Below are 13,226 nucleotides of genomic sequence, written 5' to 3' on the forward strand. Positions count from 1 at the left end.
CAATTTTCCTAATCATTTTGTATTATCCATTGTGTTAAATTGTCAACATGCAGCTCGGTGAATCAACTGCTAAAACAATAGTTAAACCAACGGTAAAATCATCTAAAGGAATTGATTTAACCTCTCGGAGAATGATTAATATATTGGTCGCATTACAAATTAGCCTCGGGTCACTTTACGTTGCAATTACGACTCTTGCTTTGGTCACTCTGAGGGGTGGTAAGTATTGAACGGAAAATCTCAGGTTACAGCAATTAACTAATTGAACATTTTAATAGACGAATCAATGAGAAACTCAGTTCCTGACCAAATTTCATTGTTCAATAATTTTCTCGAGGGAATCGTAATGATTATCAATGGTTATCTTACCCAATTAGCAGTTGAAAGAGGTTATTTGTTTTTGTTAATTGTGACCATTTTAATTAACTTTGGATTAGTTTCTTTCAATTGTTATGAATTAATCGATAGATTTATCAATGTCCCCAAAGGTAAATTAACTTGATCCATTTTTAATTAGTCTTAATCGGTTCTCTTATTAATTTCACCTCAGATTTTGACCAAGAGATTAATGGAGTTATTTTAATGACTTTTCTTGAAAGTGTTTATTATTTTTGTATCGTTCATCATTCAGTTAAATTATATTCAACAATTAAATTACGACAGGAGCGATTATTACAATCAGAAACAAAGTCAGATTCAACTAAACATGAAGATGTATTTAAATTTCCAACAACAATTGATTCAATTCCGATCAACGATTCAATTATCGGAGGACGAATCAGAGTTTCAAGACAAATCAATCAGTGAGTTGATTTAAATTATAATCAAAATTTAATCTAATCTTTAATTACCTCTAATTTAGGTTCAAATTTACAGCTGCTTCTGATCCAGTCAGTGGACCAAAGGTAAACTCGTTTTATTTTAATTGTCAACAATTAGTCAATAATCAATCTCTTTTTCTTATTCAGGTTGTCAGAATTAATTATGATTCAGATGAAAGTCAAGAATGAAAGTCATGAATAAACAAGATAATTAACTAATTAACATTGGCAATGGTTTTACTGCTTTAATTACCGCAACTGATCAACTGATTAACAACCATTAATGTAAATCAATTAAATCTTTGTAATTGTAAAAGTGATGATTAAAGTTAATCAACTAACTTCATCTAAACAAGTTTCGCTTCTTTGGCCATTGAATAAAATATTGAATTAACGTTGATTAGTAAATTGTTTGGAGAATCATATTCAACAATCTTTCCCTTATCCATAACCATTATCTTGTCGTAATCCATGATTGTGTTTAGACGATGAGCGATTGTGACGATTGTACAATCAGCGAATTCCCGTCTAATTGTTTGTTGGATCAACTCATCGGTTTCGACGTCAACGGCCGCCGTGGCCTCATCTAGAACTAGGACTTTAGTCTTTCGCAAAAGTGCCCGAGTCAAACAGACCAATTGACGTTGGCCTACACTTAGGTTCTCTCCGCCTTCGGCGATTTGATAGTCGAGTCCTGATTCTAGACTTGACATGAACTCTTTTAAATTGGCCTGTTCTAGTGCTCTCCAGATCTCGTTGTCAGAGTATTTACCGAAAGGATCAAAATTGGCACGGAAAGAGGCGGAAAATAGAACTGGATCTTGTGGGATGATTGTTAGTCGTTCACGAAGATCATGTAGTCCAAATTTACTAATATCTTGGTCGTCTATTGTTATCATTCCTTGGGCTGGTTCTATTAGACGGAATAAGGCCAATGTTAGAGACGATTTACCAGCTCCAGTTCGTCCCACAATTCCGACCTTCTCATTAGGCTGAATGGTACAAAATATATGTTTCAAGACCAAATCGAGACCATCTCGATATCGAGTAGAATAATTTTTCAGGACAATTTTACCTGATTCAGGCCAATTAGGTCGAGGACGATTGTGATAATCCACCCAAAGAGCCTATTGATCGCAGGTTGAGGAAAAGATTTGCGATTAGAATAGAAAATTTTGATATGTTCGCATTCGAACTTCTTACCTCTGATTCGATTTTTGTATATTCCAAACAACGTTCGATGGAAACGATGTTATTCTCGATATTCGAAACAGATCGAATCCACATGCTGAGAATTTGAGTGATTTGAAGAGCATAACTAAGCGCTAGTCCAGTGGAACCAGAAGTTGACGAGCTTCGTGTAGCGACAGCCGTAAATGCGGCACAAGTAACGATCAAGTTACCAAAGAATTCGAGGCGAATTGAAAGCCATCGATTGGCACCAATGTTCAGGAAGAAAGATGAATGGTTAATATCAACTTTTTGATAACAATCCTGAATGAAACGTTCGGTGGCACCATAGGCTCGAATCGAGGTTGTTCCGGAAATGGTCTCAGAGAAGTGAGAGTAAATTGGAGATCGGGTGATTGATTCGATTCTTCGTAATTGTCGAGACGAAGCGATATAAAACTTTTGAATTAGAACGTAGAAAACTCCAATAATCAAAATTCCAAATGCAAGGTAACCAGTTTCGGTACAAATACCAATGATTGAAACAGCAGCTCGAAAACCTTGGATGAAAAAAGCTCGAAAGTTCAAAGTTATCGTTGTATCGGCGTTGTCAATGTCTTTTGTAAAGCGATTAAGTATTCGCCCCATTGGAGTTGTATCAAAAAAGGACATTGGGGATCGAATAATTTTGTTGAGCATTTGATTGTGAATCCAAGTGGCACCATTTAAAAACGCCATCGCTATGATTGCGGCGTTGATTAAGATCATCAATGAACTTCCAGTACCTAAGACACCGTAGACCACAAGTCGATAGACACGAAGACCTGTATCATTTTAGTATTCGGATCATTAGCGTCTTCCGACCATTCGGTTAGCCATAAAGTAGAACCAAAGCTTAAAGCACTCGAAGCCACGTATAAGATCATCGTCACGACAAAGGCCAGTATTCCAATCGCTTGGAAAAACTCAAGATAAACGCTAAATTTAACTGAACCAGTCTCGGCTTTTTCGATGGCGACAATGTTGTAATCAGCTGTGTCGTCTTTACTTTTATCGGCTTTTTGATTATCTTTAGTGAGGCTGGTGGTCGACATTTTGCTGCCCATTCGACTTAAAGTTCGTCTTCTACTTAGAGTACCAATCGAATCCATTCTGTTCAATGATCTTCTCAGTTCCAATTCGGGTTTGATTGAAGCTTTCATGGCTTCTATCATGATCGGATCTTCATCAGTAATTTCATCTTCGGCCTCATCATCGGCCAAATATTGAATAATAAAGTCGGAAAATTCACCTTTTTTGGCCATCAGCTCATTGTAAGTTCCGCTTTCATGAACTTTTCCATCTTTAATAACGATAATTTCATCGACTTGAGGTAAAAATGTGATTCGATGTGTCACCAAAAGTCTAGTTTTATTTTTCAAAAGTCCATTAGGACCAATGACTTTGTCAAAAAGTTGAGCAGCGACATGAGCATCAACAGCTGATAGCGGGTCGTCCATAAGATAAACGTCAGAATTTGAATAAACAGCTCGAGCGATACTGATCCGTTGCTTTTGACCTCCACTTAGATTGATTCCTCTTTCTCCAATTTCAGTTGAATCACCACCCGGAAGTATTTTAAAATCAGGAGTCAAAGCACAAGAGTCAATCACTCGATCGTATTTTTCTTTACGGAAAAATTCACCGAACACAATATTCTGACGGACTGTGGCATTTTGAAGCCAAGCTGATTGAGGTACATAAGCCACTCGTCCATGAACATTCACAGAGCCCGATCGTTTGTAGAGGTCACCAAGAAGAGCAGATAAAAGGGACGATTTACCACTTCCAACAGTTCCAACAATCGCGATCAATTTATTCCGTTCAACGCTAATGTTAATATCTTTCAACACAACATCTTCATCTTGAGACCAACTGAACGTTGCGTTGGAAATTTTTATCGGAACTTTATCATTGACTTGATGAGAAACAGCCTTCGAATCAATTTCATCTCCTTGAAGATATTTATCGATTCGTCTCATCGATATAGCGCACTGAAAATCGAATATATCATTTGTCAAATCTCTTCAAAATTTTCGATTTACATTAACTTCGTACTTACATTAGCACCATAAGTAACAACCATTGGCAATTGAATCAGCGGAGTTCTCAACAAATTGATCAACGAGATTGAAACGAAAGCCTTGTTAGCATCAAGTGAATTGTTTGGATCCATTAAAATGTAAGTGGCAAAACAAACCAACGAGACCTTTGAGGTTTTCAAGTAATCAACAACAATTAGAATACGATATCATTTGATCAAGTTGACCACTTACCCCGAAAGGTGCAAAATTGGCAATGAAGTTCGTGACCGCAGTCCAAAGTGCTTGTTTTTTCAGATATTTTATCTCATTGGCTCGAATGGACATAATCATATCCTCGAACGCACCTTCCCAAGCATAAAGTTTGAGTACTTTCATCCCGTTGAGAACTTCGGACATCATCTTGGCTCGTTTATCTTTTTCCTTCATTACTTTGGTTTGATAATTTTTGATCGCAGTTCTAATCAAACTATTAAGTGGAACCAAAGTAAGCATGAAAATTAATCCAGCAATCGAAGCAGCTCCTAATTGTACCCAAAGAAGAACCACTGAAAGAGCGATTTGAACTGGTGCTGACCAGAGAACGTTAATTGTGTTCACATAATCAATAATCCTTTGAGTATCAACGGCCATTAAATTTACAATCTCACCACTGGTATAATCACGTCGACCCAAACCAGAAAGTCGTAAACTCTTGAAAAAGTTTTAATACAAAATCGAAATTTATCTTTGATAAACTATCCATACAAATTGTTTGCCAAAGTTAATTGTAAGAAATTTACCTTATGAAAAATTGCTGAAATAAGAGCTGATCTCATTCTCATGGATGTTGACTGAATCCAGAATTCATGTTGAGAATCAACAAGCGATTGAATCAATGCCGCTGAGAACATCCCAAAGGCCAAAATGTATCCTTTCCAAATTGGATCATTAGACCGAATGAAAGTTAATAGCAAATCGAGTAACTGTGGACTTGCAAATGCTAAGAAACTCGAGGTCAACTTCATAATAAGACAAGCGGTTAACCAAGGCCAGAAGCCTTTGAGAACCGTACTGAACAAGTTACTCTTTGGCTTTGATCCACTTGATTTTCTACTGTTAATTAATTTAATCCGTTCTTGAGCCTTCGATAACTGGGCTGAAAATTGGTCATGAACCTTTGAAGTTTGACTTTCTTCAGGTAAATCCCAGAGATCGGACTGTACAAGTGTCTTTTTAAAGCCGAGATAAGCCATCGAGTCGTACCAAAGGAAGAAAAGTCGAGAGAAAAACGAAGATGATACAAAGTTTCCCGAAGTCTAACAATTAAAGGGAGAAAAGAACAATCAGTTAATTGTTGTGATTTTCCATTGCTATTGTTTACTTTAAAATCAATTGATTTACTAACTTTAACTTTCCTTGAATCATCGTCACTTATTGTGTCAGCGAAACAATTGAGAATACAAATCAACACGATCGATGTTAATTGAAAAGATTTAACAATTAGATCAGTTTGGTTGAAAGTCCAATCTCGATAATACTATTAACGAAAAATAAAAGAGTTAATCAAAAGTCTAGTTAATTATCTTAATTGTTACACACACCGGGTTTTTTAATGAATCAATTAAAGTCCAGTAGTTAATTGCTGATTGGATAACCATTAATAACCAATAAACAGAAAGTAATCCTGAAGTTTGAGATCCTTTTGATTTGTACAAGAGCAATAAATTGGTAGCAATCAACTAAATTGTGGAAATAAAAGTTAATTTAGTCAACAGTTAATTGTTAGAAACCAGTCAGTACTTACAAATGAAATCAATCGGACGATTGGTGAAACATATTGATAAGGATAAATAATTTGATCATCGGTTCCAATGAACAATTTAACCACCTCGTAGATTGTGACACCGATCAGAATTAAGGATAGAAACTGTGAAAAGAGAAACAATTAAAATCAAGTGGACAATTAAGGAGCCAAATCAGTTGATTACCAATCGCAAGTAAAGTCTCCATGTCCAAATTAAACCAGGTTTTGGACTTTTAATTGTCAAGTAAATTGCGATCGGTGATAATATCCACAAGAATAGTGATGAAGTCCAAAGTAATCCGATTTCACTGAAACATGGTGACAGAACTGGAGTTGAACTGTTCCAAGAAATTTGTTCATCCTTGATTGTGATTAACAATTAAACGATATCACGATTAAATTATCGGTTTAACAAAGAAAAAGTTTCAAAAGCAATCTGAAAGTTATCATTGATTAGAAATAGAAAAGAAATTAAATTTAATTGTACTAACCCAAAATGTATGACCACATAAACTGTCCAAATCCATTGAATTAAATTTTCACGTCGGTTTAATTGTCGTTGTTCAATTAGTTGTAATTGTTACACTAATTGATTTCACTTGCTACTTCAATTGTTATTTTATCATAATCAAAGTTTTATCTTTGCTTTCAATCACAATTTACTGTTATGTTTACAATCAGCCTACAATTTACACCATGATTAAATACGAATCCTAATCTGTTCACAATTAATTTACAACTCTACATTTTAATTATCCTCTCTATTTGGGTTAACTAACAAATTAACTTTATCTATTCATTTAATTAGATCTCTGGACCGTTGGATAAGTTGATTGTTACCCAATGTTTCAGTTAATTGTTATGACAATTAACCACTGGACCCTTGTACTTTATTGCTGTCAATGTCTCTTAATTGTAACTACTCATGATTAATTGTTTCCACTCTCAATCTTTGGCCTTTTAAACAAATTATTCAATGAATTTAATTATTCTGATATAACTATACAACCCTTGTAATTAGAAATGTGAAATAAATTATTTAGAAAATTTTTAATTATCTTATTACCATCAATCTTAACTAGACAATTAATAACGTCCAAATAGTTAACTGTTCAATTTGCGGTTGATAAGCTTAATCATTTAGTACAGTTCGGATAATTATTAATTGTTTCAAACTTGATCTTATTAATGTTACTAATTAAGGGAAACCTCATTTTATTATTATGATTGTAAATTAATCTGATTGTTTATGACGGAAAAATGTTTAAAATATCAAACAGTCAACGATTGTTAACCTTTAATTGTTGATATTTAAACTTGTTCAAGTTAATTGTTTCCATAAAATTTATTACAATTGTCTATTCAAGTTGATTGTCTACAATTGTGAAGTGTTCAAGATGATTAGATGTTGATTGTGATTTGAAACGATTCCAAACAGTGTTTATCGTGTATCAATAGGAAGAAAATATAATCTGTAAGAAAATTATCATTTCTATTTATACAATTGATTAAATTCCAACGGAAACAGTAAAACAATTCTCTTAATTATTAAGAATTATTATTAATTTTATTATTAATTAATAATTAAAAAAAAATTTCGAAAATTTTGTAATTTGAATTTGAATCGATTCTTTTTACCGCCTTTTCGCTCGCCGATTGTAAACAAAACCTGAATCCACCTCTTTCCATATGATGAGTTATCTTTCACTTTGATTCCGTTGAGAATCTATTTGGTTGACAATTAGTTTAATTTACTAATTGTAAATATCAATTCTTATTAGTGATTAACCATGGAGGAAGTAGATTCAATCATCATTCACCAACTGAAACAGATCCAAGGGTAAGAAATTTAATCCGATTTCGATTTTTTCATTTTTCATTTTTTTCTTCATTTTTCTCTAATTCAATTTTCACTTTTTCTCTTGCAGTGATTTCGATGAGGAACACACCTCTTTGCGAGAGCTTGATTACAATACGATAATGAAGTGTTTAATTAGTTGTATTTCTCTGATTGATCCTGAACTAACCAATGGTTTATCCATCGCTCCACAATCCAATATGGCTTCTAAATACAAACTCTGTACTTCATTAGCTGATATTTGTGTTGAATTAGGATTCAAAGGGGATCTTGGTTATCAGACTTTTCTTTATTGTAATGATGCTGATTTAAGGAGATTATTTCTATTCTTATTGGAAAAGATTCCTAAAGACGAAACTCAGGATATTACGACAATCAATTTGACCGGTGATACTTTTGTAGAGAAAATTTGTAAAAAGCCAATTTCCATTAGCTGGACACCTCCTGTGGTTCCTTCATGTCAACATCTAGAATCATCATTGCCCAATCTTACCTGGAAAACGAAACCTCTTACCGGTATTCTTAACTCACAGAGTATTGCTGGTAATCGAATTGCTCCTTCTAAAAGAAATTATTACGACAATTATGCCAGAATACCGATCAACGATATTGCATCGATTTTGGAATGGAATTCAGCCTCATTAGATCCAACTTATATTCGTCTAACAAATTCAAGGAGAAAAATGATTGAGAATATTGAATTTATCGGGAGAAAAAGTTTCTTTGGTCATGAAGATTCTTCTGAAGATTCGGTTAGAGATAATCTCGTCTCATCACCAGAGTCGCCATTCCATGCTAACGTGACGGAAGAATTGAATCAAGAAGAAGCATTAAAAAGTGAAATCGCAACACTCGAAGAGGCCATAGAAGAAGCTAAAAGCCGTTTAGTTGAAATGGAAACCATTTTGAATGAACAAGTCCAATCGATTGAAAAATCTGAAGAAAAGCTTAAAAATCAATCAGATAAACTGATCAGCATGCGAACAAGTGATAAAACAGTTTCCGATTTAGCCGATGAAGTGGCCTATGTGAAAGAAGAACTAGCTTCATTCCAAGAGCAATGGAAAGTGATTAGCGACCAATTAACTGGTAAAATAGATTCGATCAAGGAAGAGAAATCAATAGCCAGCCAACGAAGGAATCAAATGATCAAAGAGATTCATAAACTAAAGAAAACAAGTCGAATAAAATTGAAGGAATTATCTGGAAAGGACGAATTGATTAGCGAACTTCAAGAAAAAAGTAGAAAACCTTTACCGCCGAACAGATCATCATATACCCAACGGATCATGGAACTTGTAAATAACGTAAAGAAACAAAACGAAGAGACCAAGAAAATCCTTCTCGAAACGAGGAAACTACAAAAAGATATAAACATTGTCTCTGGAAAAGTTCAAAGGGCTTACACAATAACGGACGAAACAATTTTCAGGGTAATCTGATTTGACCTCTTTTCCAACTCGAACTCGTTGTTATGATTTAATCCTTTCCTTTGAGGGAAATTAATTCAATATTTCTCAACATTGAATCCAAGGTGAAATTGTTCAAGTTAATCTGATGAACGTAAACTCGTTAAATTGTGTTACAATTTAACTATTTCGCAATTTGCTGAATTGCGTAAACTTTAAGCTCCCAAAACATAATCTGCCTTTTCTTGTTTACAATTTAATCGCTTAATTACTCTGTGTATATTTCCCAGGCAAACATAATGGTAAACATGATTTAGTGTTGACGATTAATTATATTTTCTATCTCTTTCTTAATGACAGGATGCAAAAAACAGTGAATGGAATCGTAAATGTTACAAATTACTCGCAACGATGCACAAAAATTACGATACACTGTTGGATTGTGTTAACGCCATAGGAACTATTCGTAGAGAGACATTGCAATTAGAAGAGACGGTAATTTGATTGTTTAGATAATTTATTGTTCTTTCATCGTTGTATATCAAAATTGGTCACAATTAATTGTTCACTTTTTCCTTAATTGTTTTGCTTGTAGATTGAAAATGAGAGACACAATGAATCCATCGCCAATTTGGACCGTATTCAGAAAGATTTGGAACAATTAAAGATCGAGAATCACCTGGGGATGAGCAATAGAGGATCAAATTAACGAGCCCTCAATCATTAGGAAATTTTCTGACTATGTAATTAACTTAATTGTTGAAACAAAAGGACCAAGCAAAAAGTCAAAAATCCTTCAACTATTTTTTTACTTCTATCAACTCATGGAAATTATTTGTTTCCATCTAGAAGAATAAATTTTTCTTCATTTTGATCGTACGTTTCAATTTTCCTGTTGATTAGCTGATTAATCAGGAATATCTTTTAACTGCAAGTTGCAATTCCCCTGATTGATGATAATTCTGATGGTGGTGATTATTTAAATGCCAAGCCGCTGATATTTGCTTCTTCCACTTGGTCCTGAAATATGATAAGAGATGAATAAGAATCAATTGAAAATGATAAACAGGAAAAAGGAAATAACATAAAAAAAGATGAGGAAACATAAAGAAAACTTATCCACAATTAGTATTATTGTTATTACTTTTAATTCAATATTACGATTGGACACAAATTTAATATCTTCTTATGACGATAAAGCAATAATATTATCATGTGTTTCTTATGTCATGAGAAAATATTTATCAAATATAATTAACTTATGAAACAGTAAATCAATCAATTTGTGTTATGGTGAAATAACATGAAAACAGCGATAATAAATTAATTCAATTAATTTAATTGAACAATTTATCTCCTACCTTCTATTTTGAAACCAAGTTTTTATCTGCACCTCAGTTAAATTAAGTGTCACCGCCAATTCCATACGTTTACTAACATTTAAATATTTATCAATCTGATTGGTTAATTGTGAGAAAAAAAGAGAAAAAACTTACATTAATTGTAATTAGAATTGATGATTAATTTACTTACTTGAAATTCATTCTCAAGTTTTTCTAACTGTTTCGCTGAATAAGCTTGTCTTGGTCGACGCTCAGTGCTTGGTTTACGGTGTTTCTTTGGTTGATTTAAATTGCTACCAGGATGATGATGATGATGAAGATGATGATAAGAGTGATGATGAACAAATGAAGATGAAGATGTTTCATCATTTCCATTGATTACAAGACCACAACCAATTATCCCAGGCTCAAGGAGACTTGATTGTTGTTGATTGTGAAGGTGGTGACTATTATTATGATGATAACATTGATTCTGTTGGTAAGTTGAATATGTTTCAAGGATATTCCGATATGCTTGGTAAGTTGTTTCCCATGAGACTTGATTAACATGGTACCATGAATTAGGGTCACCAGAGTTTTTATCATCATTTTCAGTAACTTTTTTATCATATTTAATTTCAGCATCTTCGGGATCACCAATGATGCGATCAATTGAAAACTAAACAATCAAACAATTGAGAAAAGTTTGACAAAAACAAAATGGAAAAACAAGAAAACTTTGTTTACTATTTTTCACTTTGTTTTGATTAAAACTTTGTGAAAGAGTAGGAGGAGGAAGAGGAAGATGCAAGGTAGATGATGATGATGATGATGAAATTAATTAAACAAAAACAAAAGAAAAAGAAAAAGTCACAAATAATTGCGAAGAAAAAGTTTCCATGATTTGATTTGTTTACTTTTTCTCTTAATTATCATTGTTATTATTTGATTCTCTTTTTCTCTGTTATTTCATTATTACCTTAAGTGAATTTTCAATGGTCAGCGAGGAGGTCATTTGGTGATTAATATGATGGACACACAAAATTTACGCAAAACGATTGACACAATAATACAAAAGATTCTGTTGAAGTTAATCAACTTTTAAGAAAATGATTATAATTGTTGGTGAAATTTGTATTCGATCATATTAACAGTTAATAGATCGCGAAGACTAGTCAACATTGTTTCACTAATCTATGGTCAAGTCATGTGTCCAGACACATTTAAAGTAACAAAGATGTAATATTGGCCTACCTTTATCTTCCTCATCATTATCATCATCATTCTCACACATAAACTTTGATTGTATCATCAAATGTTGACCACCAAATGGATAACTAACAGCAACGAGTTTATTGCGATGACCATTGGAATAGATAAAAGAGAGCTGATGATAGTGCGAAAAAAGAAAAAAAGAAAAACGAATGATTCTGATGAAGAAGAAGAAGAAAAATTTCGATAATAATAATGGTCAAGAGTTACAATTAACTAACATGATTGTCTTGAGAATGGTCATCATCATCTCCACCCTCTCTTCCTCCTCCTTCATCACCTTCCTCTCCGCCCCAATACTTTAGCATCTTCATCAATTCGTGTGAAAATCAACAGCTTCCAACAATGATTTTTATCCATCTTAATGTACATCCAACAATCAACAACATTATCATTGATTAACCGCAATCAAATTAAGTGAAAACAAAGCAGCAAAAATGAAAAAGGTTACAACTCAATCTGAAAGTTTTACTCACTTTCGAGGTAATATCGTGACCATTAACAAACAATCAATGAATAAATTGTCATTCAATTGTTAACCATTATCATCATCATCACTCTAATCATTGCAATCAATAAATTAACACCAAGTAATTTAATATTAACAAAGAAAACGAGAGAAAAAAAATTAGACAATAACCTTTTAATTCATGTTATTCAGTTATAATGTTTTCTTTGTAAATTGTTACCATTAGTTAACCGATTAAGTTGATTGTTACTCTATGTCTTTTTTAATATATCATCAAATAAAAACAATAAAATCAGTTGTTAATCTTTAACCTTGATCATTACTATTTCTTATTCAGTTAATAACTTAATCATTACAAAACAATTATGTTACATTGTTGATCATTTGATTACAATCAACATCTTTCAGATTGATTTTTGTCTCTTTTGTGAATCGCTCCATATGTCAACCCATTAACAATTACATCTTCATCATCTTCATCATCAATTTATCATCTTCCCTTTCATCATCATCTTTTCCTCTTCATTTCCTTTTCCTATTTCCATCACAAATAGTTAATTGTTTTTCTTTTCATTTCTCGCTAATTAACTTGTAACGATTTGTTATTTTTTATCAACCAAACTTTCATGATTTGTCAATTGATTGGTCATGTTAATTTAATTCAGTTAGTTTCACTTCTCATGCAATTCACTGAACAAAAACTAAATTAAAACTTTAATTGTAAAAAACTGTAACTTTGTCATGTTTGCAATTAATACTTAATCAGTTTCATAATCATGAAAAATCAAGTAAATCAATTGAAGATTTAAATGAAAACCTTTTTACCATTTTGTCTCAATTAAATGATTGATTATTATTAAATCATTCTCACGATTTAAATTGTAAATTTTATTAAATTCATAAAAAATTTTGATTAATTTACAATCAAAACTTAAATTGATTTACTGATCCCTATTGGGATTATTAATAAATAATTTGATCCGAGTGAATTTAATCCCGTTAAATTTTTATGGATTATAATCAATGGATACAAATTGT

At 32.7% G+C, this 13,226-nt stretch overlaps 3 protein-coding genes and 1 pseudogene across 3 annotated transcripts; 2 read left to right on the forward strand and 2 right to left on the reverse strand.

The window, feature by feature from the left end:
* The first annotated feature begins 47 nt into the window (after positions 1-47).
* On the forward strand, positions 48-1,107 carry LOC128397723 (uncharacterized). The gene is made up of 5 exons (XM_053358469.1): positions 48-219; positions 279-488; positions 551-803; positions 863-905; positions 969-1,107. The coding sequence occupies exons 1-5, from the start codon at positions 48-50 to the stop codon at positions 1,008-1,010; spliced, it is 720 nt and encodes a 239-aa protein (XP_053214444.1). The 3' UTR covers positions 1,011-1,107.
* LOC128397720 (ATP-binding cassette sub-family C member 2-like) lies at positions 782-6,507 on the reverse strand (annotated as a pseudogene).
* Positions 6,508-7,520: 1,013 nt separating this feature from the next.
* On the forward strand, positions 7,521-10,004 carry LOC128398013 (coiled-coil domain-containing protein 22 homolog). Its single transcript, XM_053358819.1, has 4 exons — positions 7,521-7,698; positions 7,787-9,149; positions 9,486-9,620; positions 9,721-10,004. Exons 1-4 carry the CDS (start codon positions 7,649-7,651, stop codon positions 9,832-9,834), a joined length of 1,662 nt encoding a protein of 553 aa, XP_053214794.1. The 5' UTR covers positions 7,521-7,648; the 3' UTR covers positions 9,835-10,004.
* A 2-nt stretch (positions 10,005-10,006) lies between these two features.
* Positions 10,007-11,555, reverse strand: LOC128398014 (homeobox protein rough-like). Its single transcript, XM_053358821.1, has 4 exons — positions 11,427-11,555; positions 10,659-11,126; positions 10,487-10,581; positions 10,007-10,145 (listed from the first exon to the last, which is right to left on the reverse strand). The coding sequence occupies exons 1-4, from the start codon at positions 11,460-11,462 to the stop codon at positions 10,037-10,039; spliced, it is 708 nt and encodes a 235-aa protein (XP_053214796.1). The 5' UTR covers positions 11,463-11,555; the 3' UTR covers positions 10,007-10,036.
* Between the last annotated feature and the right edge of the window lie 1,671 nt (positions 11,556-13,226).

Source organism: Panonychus citri, unplaced genomic scaffold (genome assembly GCF_014898815.1).
Source record: "Panonychus citri isolate SS breed McGregor unplaced genomic scaffold, ASM1489881v1 Contig00040, whole genome shotgun sequence".
Lineage (NCBI taxonomy): Eukaryota > Metazoa > Arthropoda > Arachnida > Trombidiformes > Tetranychidae > Panonychus > Panonychus citri.

Bases quoted from the DNA above. Each gene is read 5' to 3' on its own strand.
- LOC128398014 (XM_053358821.1), bottom strand. From the start codon at position 11,462: ATGACCTCCTCGCTGACCATTGAAAATTCACTTAAG. The intron at 11,127-11,426 runs GTAATAATGAAA...TTGATTGTTTAG, and splicing joins CCATTGAAAATTCACTTAAG to TTTTCAATTGATCGCATCAT. The intron at 10,146-10,486 runs GTAGGAGATAAA...ATCATATTTCAG, and splicing joins ACTTGGTTTCAAAATAGAAG to GACCAAGTGGAAGAAGCAAA.
- LOC128398013 (XM_053358819.1), top strand. From the start codon at position 7,649: ATGGAGGAAGTAGATTCAATCATCATTCACCAACTGAAACAGATCCAA. The intron at 7,699-7,786 runs GTAAGAAATTTA...TTTCTCTTGCAG, and splicing joins CAACTGAAACAGATCCAAGG to TGATTTCGATGAGGAACACA. The intron at 9,150-9,485 runs GTAATCTGATTT...TCTTAATGACAG, and splicing joins CGGACGAAACAATTTTCAGG to GATGCAAAAAACAGTGAATG.
- LOC128397723 (XM_053358469.1), top strand. From the start codon at position 48: ATGCAGCTCGGTGAATCAACTGCTAAAACAATAGTTAAACCAACGGTA. The intron at 220-278 runs GTAAGTATTGAA...ACATTTTAATAG, and splicing joins TTTGGTCACTCTGAGGGGTG to ACGAATCAATGAGAAACTCA. The intron at 906-968 runs GTAAACTCGTTT...TTTCTTATTCAG, and splicing joins ATCCAGTCAGTGGACCAAAG to GTTGTCAGAATTAATTATGA.